General features: G+C 38.0%; 1 protein-coding gene across 4 annotated transcripts in view; it reads left to right on the top strand.

Moving 5' to 3' along the window:
* LOC142337875 (uncharacterized) overlaps positions 1-18,955 on the top strand; it is a 35,733-nt gene that overhangs the window by 14,217 nt on the left and 2,561 nt on the right. For 2 of the 4 annotated variants that reach the window (XM_075387478.1, XM_075387479.1), the window contains exons 2-14: positions 838-1,681; positions 3,068-3,222; positions 5,043-5,654; positions 9,162-9,387; positions 9,891-10,267; positions 14,221-14,431; positions 14,696-15,250; positions 15,644-16,018; positions 16,213-16,334; positions 16,547-16,692; positions 17,267-17,442; positions 17,719-17,934; positions 18,581-18,738. In XM_075387478.1, coding sequence (XP_075243593.1) covers positions 838-1,681; positions 3,068-3,222; positions 5,043-5,654; positions 9,162-9,387; positions 9,891-10,267; positions 14,221-14,431; positions 14,696-15,250; positions 15,644-16,018; positions 16,213-16,334; positions 16,547-16,692; positions 17,267-17,442; positions 17,719-17,934; positions 18,581-18,738 — 4,173 coding nt within the window. Of the gene's footprint in view, positions 1-837; positions 1,682-3,067; positions 3,223-4,414; positions 4,759-5,042; positions 5,655-9,161; positions 9,388-9,890; positions 10,268-14,220; positions 14,432-14,695; positions 15,251-15,643; positions 16,019-16,212; positions 16,335-16,546; positions 16,693-17,266; positions 17,443-17,718; positions 17,935-18,580; positions 18,739-18,955 lie in introns of those variants that run through there. The other 2 variants (XM_075387481.1, XM_075387480.1) reach the window with 2 other exon arrangements.

Raw genomic sequence — 18,955 nt, 5'->3', positions numbered from 1 at the left:
CTTCTGACGCTTTCGACTTTTCCTCTTCAAAAATTGAATAAATAGTTAAAGCCCGGAGGGCATTAAGTCACTGAGCTGGGCAGCTCCCTTAGCGCTCTACTAGTTTCTAAGTATAATATTCGCCGGAGCCCGTGACAAAGAATCTTGTTTTGCCGAGGGCAGTTTTTAATTGCTCTCGAACGAAATTTGATTGCTCTCGAACGAAATTTGAAGCCATTATTGTAAACGTGTGTCTTTTTGCACAATTTTTGCTCAATCTTTTTTGCGCTTTTGTTCTAGAACTTTCTTTGGTTTCTCAAGTGATTTTTTCTCACTTGACTGCTTATTTTCTCAGTTTCTCTCCTTCTGAAATAGTTTGTTGCTGATGTAAAAGCGATTTTAAGCTTGGAGAGCAGGAGTGTCTGCTAGTCGGGAGCTTAATGCATCTGTCGAAAACTCTGGAAGTTGAGGGTTTGAGTTTCTCCCTAGCCGCAACAATAAAGAAAAATTTATGTAGGCTACTGTCCCTCAATTATATTACCCCGCCTGTCGTTCTAGAGCAATTTATCCAACTTTAGATGGTTTGTTTTGTCTCGCACCCGACTACCAAAGCCGACCGCTCGCCGGTCATTTGAGAGCGATTCGCCTTTGCCTAACGTTTGTTGGTTATCTTATTTTTGAGATATAAATATCTCAGCAATTATATCGTTGGACGTTAGAAGTGATAAATGAGATTTTCTGACATTACTAATAGAAAAAAAGAATTAGATGTGATTTTTGCATACGCAAATTTTGTGAGAAATTTTAATCCTGATATCCTTATGCCTGAAAACTAGTTAATAAAAAACTTTGTTTTAGACGAATATTCTTGCAAATGCCCTCACGTCATCATTGAATACCTCGTCACAGGTAAACGGCGCCTCTTCTGCAATACCTGTAAACAACAACCTTGCCCAAGCAAACAACGATCAACTGAGTAATCAACAACATCTGAACGTGCAATCTAACTTGACACTGTCCTCCAAGAGCGAAGGAGTTGAGCATTCGCAAAGCCTCAACAACTCACAAAACAGTATTGCAAATTTACCATCTATGGCCGCGGCTCTGCTCTCCGCGAATTCGGCCAATATGCAACAAAGCCCGGAAATGTTACGTAACAACGCAGGGGGAATTGCGCAATCTCTGACGTCAGCAAATGTGAACAATACACAAGCAGCAAATAATTTGATAATGAATTCGTTATTTTCGCCCCAAACATTGAATAGTTCGTCTAATCAAACTGTGAGTGATATTGCAGCTAACGTAGAACAACAAAATCATCAGAATCCAGCTTTACCACCGGCTGTGAACGCCAGCAATAATCAAGTTTCGGTCGAAAATTTACGAACGGGTCAGCAGCAATCTTTGATCAACAATGTTGTAAACCATGGGACTGTGAATAATGTAAGTCCCCAAGCTCAAGGAAAGCTGCCGTCTCTGCTGAATTTGACACCACAGCAACAAAGTACATTGGAAGATTATGCCAATGCGTTGGCAGCCCAACAGCGCTTTTTATCATCATTCAACCCTGCTCTTTTGGGTGCATTAACCAGTGCAGCCAATCAGACTCAGCCCAATTTGGGTTTGACAGGCGTGGGGAACGCCGCTGCAGGACTTGGAAATGTGAACAGCTTGGTGGCCAGTTTGTTACAGGGACAAACAGGTATGTTCACACGGGTACGGCTCCGGTCAGTGAATCCAACGGTGAAGGGGGGGTTTAATTGCCCAAGTAAGAATGTCCAGTTTTTTTAACTAAGTGAAGTCGATAAGTTACTTTTATGATAACCTATGCCTATTTTTCATTGTTTTCACAATAGCACCTGTCCAAATTCAAACACTCATAGCTCTTAAACTTTGCTTTCTAACTGGTATAGTTTGAGTTGAATTTTTTTCACTGAGAATCCAAGGTATTTGGCAAGTTTGTACACAACGTATGCTTTTAAAACGTTTCAGAATTGCCGGGAAAATTTTGTTAGTTTTCGAGCATTTTTCTAAATGCAGTAGTTGAATATGTTAATTTTTTCTGTAGTGTGAGACAATATAAAAAGTTAAGTAAAATTTTCTTGCACATTTTGCTCATGCTGCACATTTGGGTAGTCTTAACATACGGTAGATATTGCTTGCCTTTTTGCAATATCACGCAAAATCTCTTTCCATTCGGTTTTTTCACAGCTATCTTAAAGCCAAACGGTCGGGACCATTTTCTCTCAATGGAAAGATATTTCAAAAATATGGGTTTTTGAAAAAAAGGGGTCACCGTACTCGTCAAGGAAAAAACGCAGAACGGCACACAGACATCTTTTTTAAACAGGGCCATAGACTTTTTCCATATATTATCAATTTTCTAAGAAAACCGTTTACTGGTCAAAACGCAACGGCCGGGGACAAGGTTTTTTCCTTGTTTGAAATGTCATTCAAAAATACATTCTTGGAGAAACAAACCGGTCATATTAGTATAGAATAAAAAGCAGAATTTAAAAAAAATGGTTGTTTTCCCCCAATGCCCCATCTTCTGTAACTGTCAAACCAAATCAATGCTCAAGGCTGTGACAATCTACCAAAACAGTTAACTTGTTTTACTAATTCTGGTTTTTAACAAAACAAGAAAAACTTTGTGAAGAACAGAACGAAAATTTTGAAAACTTGTCCTATTTTTTAATATTCTACTTTGAGGAGAAATATCCAAAATTCACTCAAGTGGACAGCAAAAAGATTTTGGTATTTAACAAATCTTGTGATTTTCAGTAATCAGAGAATTGAAATGGTTGAATATTTAATACGTTTTGCTTCGGGTACTCCCCAGTTGAAAAAGGGGTTGAAAGAGCATCTTTTTAGTCAGGCATACCTACCTGTACGCACTGTATAATTTATTATCGCCGTTTATAGGGCTAAAATATCTAACTCCATAAATTACCTCGGACAAACCTTTCACCAGCTCGTTCTGGGTTTATCCAGCTAGGTTATGACAAACGCACTGTTTTTGAAATTAGCCAAAGTAGATGGTTCGATCAGATATGACCTATTTTTATTAAGTCCTGAAAATGTTTAGGTGGACTGTCTTTGGGTGGAAACTCAAGCGGAGGTGGAATGATCAGTCAGCAGGATGTAGCGGCTGCATTGATGGGCATGGGGATGACATTACCCGCTCCAAACAACAATGGCAACATAACGGCACCTATCGCAACCTCAAATGGAGAAAACCAAGTTAGAATTATTGAAGTAATATGATATTGATTTAGTCTATTGTTGTGCAATATTAGAAATTTTTGGGCATTGTCATAAAAATTTACAAATGGAATGCGGACCAGCAAAAAATCTGCCTGTTTTTAATCAGTAAAATTTTTGATCGTGAACTACGACGGCCAATGGAGAGAACCAAGAAAGTTCTATATAAAACTCCAGCTGGTCTTTGTTGGAAGCATTTGAGATTATTGTAGGTCATCCCAGAGGCTAACCTGAATGAATTTCTCGCATGACCGTTATCTAGTCAAGAAAAGATTTGTCGGTTTTTAATCAGTATTTCAGATTGACCGGAGTGTTAAGTTATATCAAATCTTTTTTTCTAAAGCGAAAATTTTTTATTGATGAAAAAACGTTTGATGAAGGTTTCAATTATCTTGAATTATATTTCAAGCATAAAAAGATATAGTCTAAATACTGTAATCTCTAGTTCACGAACTGTGAAACTAACGTCTTCATGTAAGCTTCATTAAGATATTAAGAACTCGAATTTGATTAATAGCTTGTCTATCTTCGTTTGGTCTTCAAAAGATATAAGATTGACGAAATAAAGTTGATTCAATCGTAAATTGAGCTGTCTGAAAATTAAATGATCAAGATTTATTTATCTGCTCAGCGTGATTTTTACAGTTTTCGTCTGAAAGTGGTTGCGATTTATTTGATCACGCTTGACGTTAAGGCTTTCTATATTCTTGAGAAATAAAATAGTTATGATAAGTAAAAAGTAGAGGTTAGTTGAGAACGGTGGCGCCCTGTCTGAGCTCGAAAGTTAGCACCTCTAGTTAATTAGTTATTTAATTAATTATAACCAAAGCTCGCCTGAGTAGAGCTCAGCAGAGCGGCCTGAAAACTCTCATGAAAATTAGCTCGTGAAGTTTTTAGCTGACGTGGATTTTTCTACTTCACAATTACGTTCTTTTGCGTCAGAAAGTACTTTCAAGTTCTCGCAAAAAGTTTTTGCTTAAGTTTGAGAATAAAAATTTGGCAATGAAATAAGCTTTCTAGAGCTGAGTTCATATCTATGAATGTAATTAAAACTAAGTGAAGCTAATTAAGAATGAATGTACCTGGCTTTAACTTACTGTGCGTTATTTTTACAATTGAGGTTAGCAAAGCAAAACAAAAACACGAACATTCAAGTTTCACCAACTTGATTCACTTTTTCGTCAGTTTGTGTAGATAAAAGTTGTACAAACCATCTTGAATTAAACTTCGCTTAAACTGAAAATTATTTAACATATACATACCTGCGCGCCGGCTTAATTGTGTATATTATAGTCATATGTGCATACGCTGAAATCTTTGGAGTCATCGAAATCCATTGACAAAAACTAAACCCATTGAATAAGCTAACCCTTGCAAATTCCCTCAGCTATATAAAAACCTGTTTTATTTCAACGTAGAAATTGATTTGAATTTATTTATTGTTCATTAAATTTTGATTGTCGATAATTGTTTGCGCTGTCTGAAATGGTTCAAATCATGGATGAAGTTAAAAAGGTGAGTGGTAGCAAATTAACTAGTTATGAAGAAGACTTCTATCATTTGGTTGAAACGTCCCTAGTAGGCGAAAGTGTATTGAGGACATTTTTGGATATTGAAGTGAAGAATTTGACAATTAAAGTTATAACTCAATTAACCAATCGCGTTGAGAAGTTGAGTTCCATGCAGATAGAAACGGTTAGCTTGATCGGCAATGAAATGCACTTTTCTTGTAGTCTTAGTGATTAATCCCAGGGGTTTTCACCAGTTTTCGCAAGCTTTCATTTTCTCTATTATAATAGGATGCAACTAGCAACGGAGAAAATTCTGCCAATGGTGACCATGCGAATGAGTCATCAAAGGAAACAACCAATCAGAGTGCAGCGAATGCGCAAATGGATTCCGAGATCGGTGCGGCCCAGGATGTCCTTTCAAAAGCCTCGAATGGGACTAACGCCACATCTAATGGAAGTCATCAAAGTGAAAATCATGACGCTGAACAACCAGGTGTTGTTGCGAGACCAGAGAGCACTGCGACGCCGGACGAATTTGCCTCTGAAGTAGTCGCAACTCCTCAGAACCAGGCCAAATCTGGTCTCGGGGTAAATGAGTTTGCTCCAGCCCAGGTGGGTGGCGATCCCGGGAGCAGTAACGGACATCTGGTCAATGGAGGAGGTCTAAATGGAGTTTCATCTGAAGCAACTGGTATTTCTGGATCACCCGAGAGCAGTTTGTCCCAGAATTCTTCTTTGAATCAAAATGAAGATGATAAAACTGCAGCTGGCGTAGGGTTGCAGGAGGTGAATGGAGTTGGTGCAAATGTGTCCTCAGCGGGACAGGCCCATCCAGCCCAGCAGACTCCGTTTGACTACCAGCAGCTTGATTCGCACCTGTTTCAGGAGTATCAAAACCAGGTCAGTGGTAGATACTACATGGAACTGAAATTTCAATGTGTCCCCCATGGCTATCAATTATCTATTTGGAGTGATCATTAATTGCCCTGAAACGAAGTTTAAAGCAATCATTGTAAACGTGAGTGTCTTTTTATGCAAAATTTTTGCTTGACCGTTTTTCCCGCCTTTCCTCTAGAACATTCTTTCGCTTTCGCTTCTGTTATTAAAACGGAAGCGATTGTAAGATAGGCTATTTTAAGGCATTGAAAGCCGAGTGCTATTGCTTCAGGCTGGTACCCCGGAGTTTCGGAGTTCGAAGCCCTCCTCAGGCGGAATTTTTTGAGCTCATAAAAATTCACCAGGCTACGGCCCTCTCCGAATTAAATTGCCCCGCTTGTCGTTCGAATTTGTCCGACTGTTTTTGTCCTTTTTTTTTGTTTTCATGTCGAATTTTGTTGCAACCGTGACATGCATGCAATCTTTCGACTGAGTGGTGTGTCGGACGTCTTTTTCGTTTGTATTGGAATGAGTGTTTTTGTGTGAATATTTATTTGTTCACACATGATTTAGCTGACTCTCAAACCGATTTTTGCTTAATTGAATTAGAGGAGTTCAGCTCAACCGAGTGTATCTGACTATGGAATGTTATTTGAAGGCAGATTTTCGGGAAAATACGTAAGTTAGGCAAGGTCTTCTAAAGCAAATGGAGATGTCACAGCAAATGTCGATACTAATTTCTGCCAATCTACGGGCTTTTTAAGTTTTTTAATTGCTCTCGAGCGAAGTTTGAAGCAATTGTAGTGAAGTGTGTGTCGTTTTATATGCAAAAATTGACCGTTTTTTGCCCTTTTGTTCGAGAAAAATTTTCGCTTTCATGTGACTTATTCACGTTTGATACAAGTTTTGCGTGATTTCAATTGCTCTCATTCAGAAATAAAATTAATTGCTATCAAAATTTTTTGGGCCAAGGAGTGTCTAAGCCGTTATAGCTGAGTGGTATAAGCGTCGGACTGCCATCCTGGAATTTAATTTATTTCAGTTTTGTATCTTATGTTAAATGTAAGAGGACTGAAGTACATTTTGCAGCTAATAGAGCTGCCAATTGTTTTTTGATAGCCGCGAAGCGATAGCGAGTCTATTATTGGTCTAATTGTGGTTTTTTTTAATAATGTTATTTTTTGCACAGAAAACTACTTCCAAAAAAATTATGCAAAATTGTTGCATGACCATTTTTGCGGTTTTTTTCTATAACGTTCTTCTCGTGTGATGAACTTCTCGATTGCACTTGTCGGGTGAATTTTTCACATATGACGTGATTTAATTGTGATCTATATTGCTTTTTTATTAACCACAAAGCGATAGCTGGGGCTATTATTTGGTATTTATATGTTAAGATTTTTTTGGTGCAACCGTATGATGTCGTGATCACTTCAAATCTTCTTTTCGCTAAGCTATGATTGCAATTTTAACTGAATTTGGTTTCTGGCGTCAGTTTTTACTTTTAGTGCATCAATTTTTTTTCATTTCTTTAAGATTTTGTTCTGACATATGGCTTTATCTCACTATAAAAAACTTTTTACTTTAATTCTAACTTTAATTCACTCTAATTGAACCTTATTAGAAAGCAGCTAATATAAGCAGCAATAAGTTGTTATTGAAATAAATGAAGCAATAAGCTGTTATTGAAATAAATAACAATGTTACTAAAAATAAAACAACTTATTGCTGGTTCTATTAGCTGCTCTCTAATAAGCTTCAATTGGAGTGAATTAAATTTGGAATTAATGTTAACAGTTTTATATAGTGAGAGTGATATAGAGCCACATGCATGACCAAAATTTTAATCACATGAATAAAAAATTGCTGCACTAAAAGTAAAAAATGACCGCATGAATCAAATTCCGTCGCAATTGAATGAATAAATGAGCAAAAAGCAGTTTTGAAGTGATCGGTGACCGTCATACGGTTGCCCCAAAAAATCTTGGCATATTCGAGGTTCTTGGCGTTCTTTGGTATTTATATGTCCAGATTTTTTGATGGAACCGTATGACGTTACGCTTACTTCAAATATGCTTTTTTTTGCACATTCATTCATGCAATTTTTGCTGTAAAGCGATACTGAGTGAGCACTATTTTGGGTTGTCTCGTTTTTACGAGGAGTACTGGTTTTATACTGTTGCCTGAAATAAGTAGAGCTTTTAAATTTGCACCCACTCTCCCACAGTTGTCTATTACTGAACCTGGAGGAAGTAGCGGAAAAAATTAAATTTTTAACGTTCTTGTTCGCAAATTGTTCTCCATAAAATCTATTCTTTAATTGAAGCTTATTAGAGATCAGCTAATAGAAGCAAAAAAAAGTGATTCAAAGTTATTGACGTTCTTTGGTATTAATAACATTTTTGTGCTTTTATTAGCTGATCTCTAATAAGCCTCAATTAAAGTAAATAGATTTTATAGAAATACAAGCTTTGCTCACTCAGCCATCCCTTCACAGCTATCAATTATTGATTACTTTTGAGAGGTTTGTAAAATATCATTACATAAGTATAAATACATAAATAACATAAGTATAAATATACGAAAAGAATTTTGAGGCAAAAACTATTGCCAGATAATTAGTCACAAAATTCTGTAATTCTATAGTGTCCTTTTAATGTAAAAAATAAAGGGAATTCGGTTTTCGAGAAGTTGATTTGCTCTCGTTGCCTTCTCGTGAATTTTTGAGTGGGCAGTTGCAAGTTAATGAAATCAAATCTTAAATCTTTCGCAAACTCAGTCTGGGCTACGTCCTGTTTACGTAAAAGTTTTTAGGAATGCTCGTAATTGTCTGGACATTAGACAGCATAGTGTCACAACAAGTTGAAAAGATTGAAATAAGGAAACGTTTCAAAAAGCAATGGACGGAATTTTTAATCACAAAGATCTATTTTAATATTGTCGAGAAAGAAAATGAATTCTTTCAAATGTTCACATTGTTGCTCATTCGCAAGTCTGGCGTTTTCGAAGGTTCGTTTTTCAATTTTATGGGACAGACGATAATGAGCTTTTTGCCATACAGCTGTTTCCGATGACCACTTAACATTAGTGTGCATGACCGCTTTTGTGTACAAGGTCACTGATCAACGTGCGTCGTGAATTCTAGACTCAAATTTGAAGATAAGGTACGATTATATGAATCCACATTTAATTTCAAGGTCAACAAAATAGCGTCTCCAAATAGTCACATATAATTTATCTTTCTGTACTGTAATAAAGCTGAAACAATAAAAAGCCTGAGAACAATTACAATAGTGGATTCAAAATATTAATTTATATTGAGGCTGATTTTTAAAATTCTTATTTGAGTCTTGAAATGACATCCATTTAGCCTCCTTGAAAACTTATTACAAAGCTTTATTTTAATCAGTGCCTTCAGAATAAAGCTAATAGTTAGAAATATCGTATTATCAAAAATACGTTACAGAAATCTCTAATTTTAACAATTTGATTACGCTTATTATATTAATTTCGTGCTTTATTTCAATGCAGCTCCTGCGACAAATGGCGCCGCAGGCGTTTACTGGGAACTCCCAGCCGATTGCTGCCACCAATCAGCAACAGGTGAACCCAGGTGTGAATCCAGCCCCTGGTAATCAACAGCAGAACCTGAATGGAATGAACAACCCTGCGGGGTCAATGAATGGTAACCAGCAACAACAGTATGCGATGGCCATGGCAACTGCTCTGCAGAACCAACAACAGCAGAACTTGTTGGGTGAGTGAGCTCATTGGAAAGATATCTTTGGAACTTTACTTTCCCCCCTGTTGAATTTGATCACCTGTAGGTGATATTCAACACCTTAGTAATGGTGTAAATGGTAATTTCTAGTATACCTCATAGCAGGAATTTTATGACATTGTAACCGTTTTCAGCGACAAGTAGTGCAATTTAAACTACACCTGTTTCCAAATATTTGTTGCCTACTTGCCAGTTATTACCTCTGTCTTCATTCGTGAAGCTTCAACGTGTGGGTGAATGCGATACCTCCAGTCGATTTAAAAGCGTGTTGCTTTTAAAAACAAAATCTCACGGGTCTCTTATTGAAATTTATGGTCTTTACTAGCTATAGTTTAGCCACAAAGTTAAAAAAAAACACGCGAAATCATCAAAATGCGGATAGCCGAATATTTTAAATTTGAACTTAAATTAAAAAGCGTATAGCGTTAAAAAGCGTATAGCGAGGGCAGTTACTTATAAGTAACGTTTGATTGTTTTAGCTCAAGCAATGGCTGTCTTTAACGGACAGAATAATCCTGCAGTGAGCAACGCTGCCACCAATACAACCGGCCAGAACAACCAGAGCGCCCCTAACCAGTCTCAGCCCCAAAACTCGGCAGCCGCTTTGGCAGCTGCTGCGGCTCTTAACCCGTACCTATTTGCGGACCCATATGCTCTGGCACAAATGGCTGGATCTCAGTTCCTGAACCCGTACAACGGAGGAGGGTACAACCATTTGCCGTTCATGTACCCGCAGCTTTTCCAGCAGCAAAATGCTCAGGCTTCCATCAATGGGCAAAGTAACGATGGGCAGAACAGTGTAACAACCCAAGCTAATGTGGGACAGAATGATGTACAGAACCAAAATGCAAACCAGGTAAATTTTGATGCTTGAAACTTGATTTTGATTCTCGAACGAAATCTTAAGTTTGATAAGCAACATAGCAGAAAAGCGTCCTAGAATTGAGCAAAAAATTGTGAAATTCTGATCTTACTTTCTTTACTTTCTTTCGAGAGGTATATTGCGCAATCGTCAGCAATCAGTAGTAAATTGATCCATGTGAGTCTGTCCCTGACCAGGAAAACGCTGTAAGGATAGATTCTCCAAAATATTCAAAGATGGCTAAAACTTTAATACTCAATACTCTCAATCTGATAAATATGAAAATTTAAGCTAAATTTTCTTTCTTATTCAGTGTTAAGCAGCTGAGCTCTATTGTTAACAGTTTTACTACTACAGTTTTACTACTTTTGCACCAGTCCGAAACTTGAGTAAGCTACAATCACAATCACGCCTAATATACTCCGGTCGGCTGCAGCAGACTTTGAGTTGTCCCTTTATAGCTGAAATGGAAGTGTAGATAGATATATCGGTCTATTAATGCATTTTTTGTACCACAGATTTTTTCGTCTGACATCAAATTTTTGTTGCTTTTAGTCTAACAAATCAAATAATAAAAGTCTCTGGCAATTAAGTCGCTGAGCAACGCAATAACCTTGCACGTCTCTTATTATACGATTCAACGAAACTGCTGAGTGGGCAAACATTCATGATATCAAGGACATTTCTTGAGTCAGACCCTAAATCTTGATTCTAAAAGGATTTTCAGTTTTTTTAGTTCGAAGATGGTTCTTAAGTTTTGTAGATTGTGGAGTCCTCCGGTTGTGTTTTAAGCTGGAGCACTTTGCTCACGATTTAAATTGAAATTCTCAAACGCTGACTTTGTCAGAATATTGACTGCTGTTTTCGAAAATGGGTTTAACATTCGAAATTAAGTTAATGCGTGTAACCGCTATTATTATTTACTGTCAAACGAAGTTTGTAGCAATTATATTGCTCCTGTTGTCTTTTTTATGCAATTTTTTCTCTGACCAATTTTTCGTCTTCAAAAACAGAAAAAAAAGGTACAGCACGGAGGACAATAAGTGCCTAGATTGTTCGAGCGATTGACTAGCAGCTATTACAGCCTTACTAGTCTCCAAGTTGTTTCTCCGCCTCCCCTCAGTCACACCACACCCGCCCCCACTGCCCCCGTCAACCCTCCTCCACCTAGCGATTTAAACCCCCTCTCATCCCGCCCTCCCAACCTTCTCCTCCCCCCACCAACTCCGCTCAGCTCCTCTAATGATAGCATCCCTAAGCCCCGGCTGGCTACTACCGAAGCCAATCGCTCGCCAGTCGTTCGAGAGCAACGTTAGTTATGTTTATTGATAGCTGCGCTCATCTTCTCACCGTGCTATTATAGCGCTACTATTTACTTTTATTTTCCTCGAATAAAAATTGGTTTCTCTTTACCTCATTTTGCAGCCCTCATATTTTACATGAAATCTTTTTTGACTTCTCTAGGAAAGCTTTATTATTCTTTCATTTTATGTGCTTATAAACAGCAATTGCTTAGCAAAGCAATCTAAATTGAACAGAATTTTCGAAAAATGAAATCCAAAATAGAAACGAGATAAGCCAGTAAAGCATAATTTCAGATGCGAGCTAATTAAACGTTGTTCTTGTAAGTCTTAGTTAACATCTTTAAAGCTATTCGGTATTGATACTAGCCCCTGTATCTGCTTATTAAGAGCAAGAGTAGGTCTAAATACGAAATCCAAACAAAATAGTTAGCTTTTTTTGTACAACGATCAATTTTTTCATGGTTTTCTGTTCCTTCAATCCCAATCGTTGTTTTGGGAATCAATAGAGTCTATTTTCCGTGAATCTGCTGAGTATGTCTCTCATTAGAAATGTAATGTCGAAATGTTCTGCTTTCTTGTCCTGATCTGTTTCTACGCTTCTCCTACCCTTGTATATACTCTTCCCAACCTTCCCGTGTCCGTTTCTACCTTTACGTCCCTGACCACGCCTCCCACTTTACCCAACTACCACATTATACATAACTCCCTCCCCATATAGACACATAAAAGGCGCCAACTTAACCCCAAACTACACATCCGCGAACTATTTAACTCCACCATTAGTTTTGAAAATAAAATATTTAGACTGAATTTTGGGCAATACTGATATTTTTCTATTGCATCCTTTGTGCGTTTGTTTTAGAGTCTTGGTTCTAGAGTTGTATCTACAGTTCTGTTTCAGTTCCTCTGCATTAATTTTTCTTGCTGTCATCGCAAACTCAAAACATCAATTGTTCAGTTATGCTCAGCAACTTTTTTTGCATGACATTTTCTCCTCTGGCTTAGCGAAAGTTTTCATGTCAATGATCAGATAAGAGTTGGCTTTCATGGGTTGTTAATAGCCGCCCTCATCTTCTCAGCCGGCTATTATAGCGCTCCTATTTTTTACAATTCAAAGAATTTGAATTGTATTGGGGCGCTGTCTTTTTTTTTTAAGATCTGTTCACACATTTTCATGATTTTTTAAGTCAAATTGGAGTAGTGATTTTGGTCACGCCGAAACAGGAAATGGAGCGAAAAAGCCCTAATTTTTCGCTCTAATTTTAAAATAGAGTGAAAAAACGATGTTTGAACAAAAATTCGGTTTCTCGGTAGTGGTTTTTTGTTCACATGCGGCAATTTCACTCTGATTTTTACTGTTTTTTCGATTTTTTGGATTGGATTTTTTTCTAAATGGTTTTCCCAATCCATTCACAGCTCATTCTAGGCCTAGTTTTTAATTTGAATTAAATTTTCATTTCTCGCTGGGGGTTTTTCTGTTCACATGCGGCATTTTGATATTGTTTTTCTTATTTTTTTTGATCTTTTTTTTTGAAAATGGTTTTCTGAATTCACTCATAAACCATTCTAGGTCTAGTTTTCCTGTTTAGTCAATGAAAATTCTTTGAATTGTACGTCAGGACTTGTCCTGCTATGTTTTTTACTTCGTCGAATAAAAAAATGTTTCGCTTTACCTCATTTTGCCGCTTCAACATTTTGCGTGATATCTTTTTGACTTCTCTAGGCTAGTTTCTCTCTTCTCTCATTCTGCTAAAAGTGATTTTGAACATCAGTTGCTCAGCAAAGCAATTCAAAATGAACAGAGTCAGTATAAAAAATTGAAGTCAGAAGAAACGGGATAAACCCATAAAGCCCAATTTTAGATGCCCGCTATTTGAACGTCGTTCCTATAAGTGTTAGTTACCATCTCTAATGCTTCTTGGTATTGATAGTAGCCCCTGTAGCCTCTCTCTAAGAAACAGAAGTACCTTATGTTCAACTACGAAATGCCATCAAAATAAATCGGACTCAAAAAATGTTTTTGTACAAAAATCTTTTTTTTTCAATATCTTCTATTCTTTCAATCCCAATCATGCTTATTGGAATCAACGGCGGCTATTTTCCGGCAATCTGCCGGGTATGTTTATCTTCGCGCACAAAAATGACTTTGCACTAAATACTTCAATTTCAAATTTTGATAGAAGGTCATTGAAGTGCCACTGAATGAAACGTGTGATGTGTAAAATGGTTCTGCTCCTTCTCGAAATGCTGTTTGTGAAATAAGGAGTGAGCACCAAAGTTGAATACTCACTTTTTTTAGGAAAACAAGATCTCAAATTTTTTGGTACCTGTTTGAATCCCAATATTGAATATCAATCCTGTCGTTTTGAGCGGCTATATGCCGGCTGCATTTTTGATTTTATCATTTTTCACAAAATCAAGTCTGAAATGTATGTGAAATAGAAAGCGTGAAGAGTTCTGTAATGATGCGTCGAAGAGATAAATGCAATAAACGGAAAGTCTTAAAAGTTGATTGGTTCGGGAAAAACGGGCGCCTCGTTTCTCCAAAATTAATTTGATAAATCGTGCAATTTTTTTCCGAACTATTCATTGAACCATGTTTTTTAAATAAATCCCAGAAATTAAAACAAGGCTTTTTTTCAGAACGGAGCTGCTGCGAATGCGCCCGGATCGTTGATGCCGTTGGGGGGACCCGGATTTCAGCTGCTGGCACCGACCCCTGCTTACTATGACCACACGGGACAACTGGTTCTGGCTCTGCCGCCTAATGCGACAGGAGGACGGGACGCACAAGCTGCAGCTGCTGCTCTCAGAATGCTTCCGCCTGCAATGTTGCTTAATTCTCTCACTGGAGGTAAGAGAGGGATTGCAAAGATTTTCTTAAACCTCTAAAAAATTTGGTCTTTGTACTCCCCAAATGAATCAATACTAACAATTTCAACTTTCTGATAAATAGAAGTCGTTCTTAACAGTATTGCTCCTAGACTGTCAATTTTTTCATGTTGATTTATAATAATAATTGTAACTTTAATAAACATGTCTGATCTTGCTTAATCGTGTTTGTATTTCTTTCTTTTCTCTTCTCTATCCATTAACTCAAATGATCTTTCCTCTCTAGGCCAACTTGCAGTGGTCTCGACTAACGGTTTAACCTTAAACGCAAACACGACCGCAACCAACACTACAAGTGGAACAACCAATCAAAACAATAGCAATAACGACAATCAACAACAGGAATCTGAAAACAACAACAACAATAACAGCAGTAGCATCAACAATAACAAGGTAGATCAACCAAACGATGAAATAGATCGAAAACGATTGGAAAGTTTTGCCAAATCAGGAGCACCTGGAAAACTATACGATGACGAGGTATTTTCCTCAAAATTGAGTTCTGGCATTTCGGATCATGGAATTGACGCAAGGAATATTGTGGAACAGATCCCTTCCTTTTTCTCAACGACTAATGTAAATAACAGATCTGAAAACGATACACCTCCCATGCTTGGAAGGAGATTGTCGGATGAGAGTATATCCGTTATGTCGTCACGAGTCCACTCCCCTCCCCCACGATTGATGTCCCCAACCAAGTTCAAAGCGGACTCGAACCGAGGACTGAACGCATTTGCAAATGCGTCGACGGTGCCATCGCCATTTTTGGAAGATGCTCCAGGTTACTAAAGAACTGCTTAACATTAACAGTTTAATTGTTCCCGGCAATTTGGATAATGGCGATTTTTTCAAGCAAAAATTACAATAAGGGTAACTTAACTTGTAAATTAAACATTAGTCTAAGTGATTTATGTATGAAAAGCAGGGTTTCATTGTTGAACACCTGCAGTTATTGTGAAAATCTTGAATGAATATTGAAATGGCGTTATCTTGCTTGAGGTCTTGCAAAATATTGTGCCCTTTTACTAGATAACCATCCGGGTGGTCCAAATAAGATTATGCTGCCATTAGTTATCTGGAGCTAGTAAGAACAAAATTTGTGTCTACTTTCCTCTACTTAACTGTCTATTAACTAACTTAACCTCATTGTTTACTTCCCTTTCTCTTTCTGTAGATGTCTTTTCCACCCATCACTCCAACTTTTTCTCAAACGATCATCAAAGACGCTCAGCTAGTCATCACAACTCGGCTTCGGGACACCTAGGATCTTCGGCAAGAAGTCATCACCACACGAGCGCCCTGGTTGGTGGTACCTCGTCACCGCCTCCAGCTGCGCGAGGCTTTACTGGAAGTTCCTCTGCGCACCATTCTGGAGTGTATAATAACGCATCTAGTTATTACTCTTCAGAAGTTGGTTCTGTTTCGGGTTCTACTAACAGTAAACTGTATTCTCACTCACCTGCGTTTGAAGATATGTTGATGCGAAGCGATTTGTACAGCAATTCGCCCCCGACTGAATTCTCTCCTGCGTCCTCGCCCATCAACTTGGGTGAGTTGCCCGTTTCTTTGTTCTCTCAATAACAATTGTCTGTCTTTCCTCAACCCACAAAATTTATAACGATAACCAATCTCGATATAGGAATATCTGGTTCACTTTAATTTCAGAGGAAGCGATCCATTTTTAAAAGAGCCCGTTTAAATGTTGGAACCAAGAATTATTAACTAGAATTGGTGTCGTTTTAGCGCCTGGAGCAGAGGCCAAGTACCGAAGTGGTAACTCGGCTAATTTGTTCAACTCTCCTAACTCTTTGTTCAGCAGCGGAGGATCTCGAAGTCTGAGGGGAGGATACGACAAACTCTCACAGGTTAAAGCAAGACAAGTTTTTAAATGGAAGATTCTGGTGCTTCTTGACTGACCGACGAACACGTTTCGAAGAGCATATCAAACGACTTTTTCGTGGTTTTTAAAATTCTGAATTTTCGGTCTAATTCTTGCCATAGAGCATTAAAATTACTGTGCTGCTCAAACACAAGATGGAATGGAACCAGTTTGTAGTTAAAAAATTTTCTCCCTCAGGTGCAGATGACATCGACTGTAGGTAACAACGGACTGCTGAGGAGCAGATTGTTGGAAGACTTCAGGAACAACAGACTCCCACATCTGCAGCTGAAGGACTTGCCTGGTCACATTGCTGAGTTCACTCAAGATCAGCATGGCTCTAGGTGAGAAATACAGAACGCGAATTCTTCTTCTTTGAGGCTATGTTGCCTCCACCGGTTTCGCCTCTTGGGTACCCTAAGTCTTTTGATTCGGCTGATGTTTAATCTGTTTACCCTGCTTTCATAATATTTTAAAGCAACCTTTAACTCTCTGATAATCTTCAATGAACTTCAACTAGAAATTGAAAATTTAACGGAAATTAAACGAACTTAAAACTTAAGCGCTCTCGAGGTCTGTTGTGGGCGTTGACTTAATGTATAACTCTAAAATGAAGCAAGCTTTTCTGAATTCAGCGATAGATCTTTTGCGAAACTAAGAAAGTTGAATGATCTGAAAAATAATTGCAACTTGTATTTGCGATCAGAACTTTGACAATTCACTTTTTTGGTTATAATAAAGTCCATAAAATGACAGAATTCCTTGAGTTTATTAATGATCAAAATTAAAAGTGTCTGATCGAATCGTGTCAATGTCTCGTTGCACGTTAGACATTACTAATGCTGCGGTTGCGACTTTGAATAAATGTCAAAAATTCCATTAGCTTCATACCTGAAAACAATCATGAAGTGTGTTCAGGTTCATTCAGCAGAAATTGGAGCGGGCTTCTAACAGTGAGAAACAGCTGGTGTTCTCTGAGATCATCAGCAGTGCTTACTCTCTTATGACTGATGTGTTCGGCAACTACGTCATCCAGAAGTTCTTTGAGTTTGGCACCCCGGAGCAGAAGAATGTGCTGGCTGATAAAATCAGAGGTATGAGATGATCCATTTCCATAAACATGAATATTTTTGGATGCTTAGAATATACCTCGACGTTCTATTAGTTGAACAATCCAAGTGTTTAGCTATTTTTATAAGTAATATTAATTACTCCATGACTTCAAAGACTCGAATGATGGTTGATTGAAATCAATTCTGCCGATGTTTTGAGGCTTTTTTGGAAACCAGACGTATGATTACAGGTGAATTGGATTCTTGAACTTTCAGCTATATCGTCGTTTTTGACTGACTGGTGATATTGTGTTTCAGGACATGTTCTGCCACTGGCTCTGCAAATGTACGGCTGCCGTGTGATACAGAAGGCTCTTGACTGCATTGGGCGGGACAGACAGATTGAGATGATTCGTGAGCTGGATGGACACGTGATCAAGTGTGTCAAGGATCAAAATGGAAATCATGTTGTTCAGAAGGCCATTGAAGGAGTGGCACCTGCATCTCTCCAGTTCATCATCAGCGCTTTTGCAGGTAAGCCACCCCCAGTGATCATTATGGGAAATAACATTAACAGATTTGCAAGCCTTAGCAGGAGAGTATAGAATTATTTTAAGGGACCTACAAGCCCATTTTTCAAAATCGACTTTATAATTGATTTTGCAAGATCCGTATTGTGTTTGAGCGATTGAGTATGCATTTAGACAGTGGAACAAGTTTTAATTGCCCATATGCAAAATATAGGATTAGTCTCGAAGATTACCTGTAATAAACAACTTTGCAGTAAATGGTTGTCATGGTAATTCCCTTATAAATTTAAAATTCACCTGTTAGCGCGAAGATGACTTTTGTGCTCCAAAAGGAGATTGGTTTTCTACGTGTTTCTCTCAGATTTTGCTTTCACGACGTAAAAACTGCAATGATTGCGCGAAAACAGCACCCAATTTGGTTCATATGTAACATGTTTCCAACGGCTGCAAAGTTCTGCCAATTAAGGTGTCTAATCCGATATCGCTCTGATTAATTGTTTTGAGAAAGAGAAAAACAATCAGACGAGATATCAGAGAGTGCCTACAATTTGTTTTGATATGCAGCCCCTGTATAGAAATCAAAAATATTTGCCCTGCATAAATTTGTCCATTTATTTGGAGGGGAAAATTGAAGTTGCTCTTTTTGCTAGGACAAGTGACGGAGCTTTCAATGCATCCCTACGGCTGCCGGGTGATCCAGAGAATTCTGGAGCACTGCACTACCCACCAGACTGCACCCATATTAGAGGAGTTGCACGCTCACACTGAGAAACTTGTCCAAGATCAGTACGGCAACTACGTCATTCAGGTACGATTAAGTAAAATGTTCTAAACAAAGTTTGACACTAAGTATAATCGAGTTTCCCAGAAACTGCTTATCAAATTAGCTGCTAAACGTTTGAAAATGGCAGAAAGATGACATTTTGACGAATACAGATAGGATTACCGATATGTTAAACGAATGTCATATCTATTTCATTGACGCGTTTCGAGAACGTATTATATTGGTTACACGTTTTTTTCAC

This window comes from Convolutriloba macropyga, chromosome 4 (assembly GCF_964194025.1).
Source record: "Convolutriloba macropyga chromosome 4, txConMacr16.3, whole genome shotgun sequence".
NCBI classification, from domain to species: domain Eukaryota; kingdom Metazoa; phylum Xenacoelomorpha; order Acoela; family Convolutidae; genus Convolutriloba; species Convolutriloba macropyga.
Note: the sequence above shows the minus strand (reverse complement) of the source record. Positions and strands in the feature narration are given on the sequence as shown.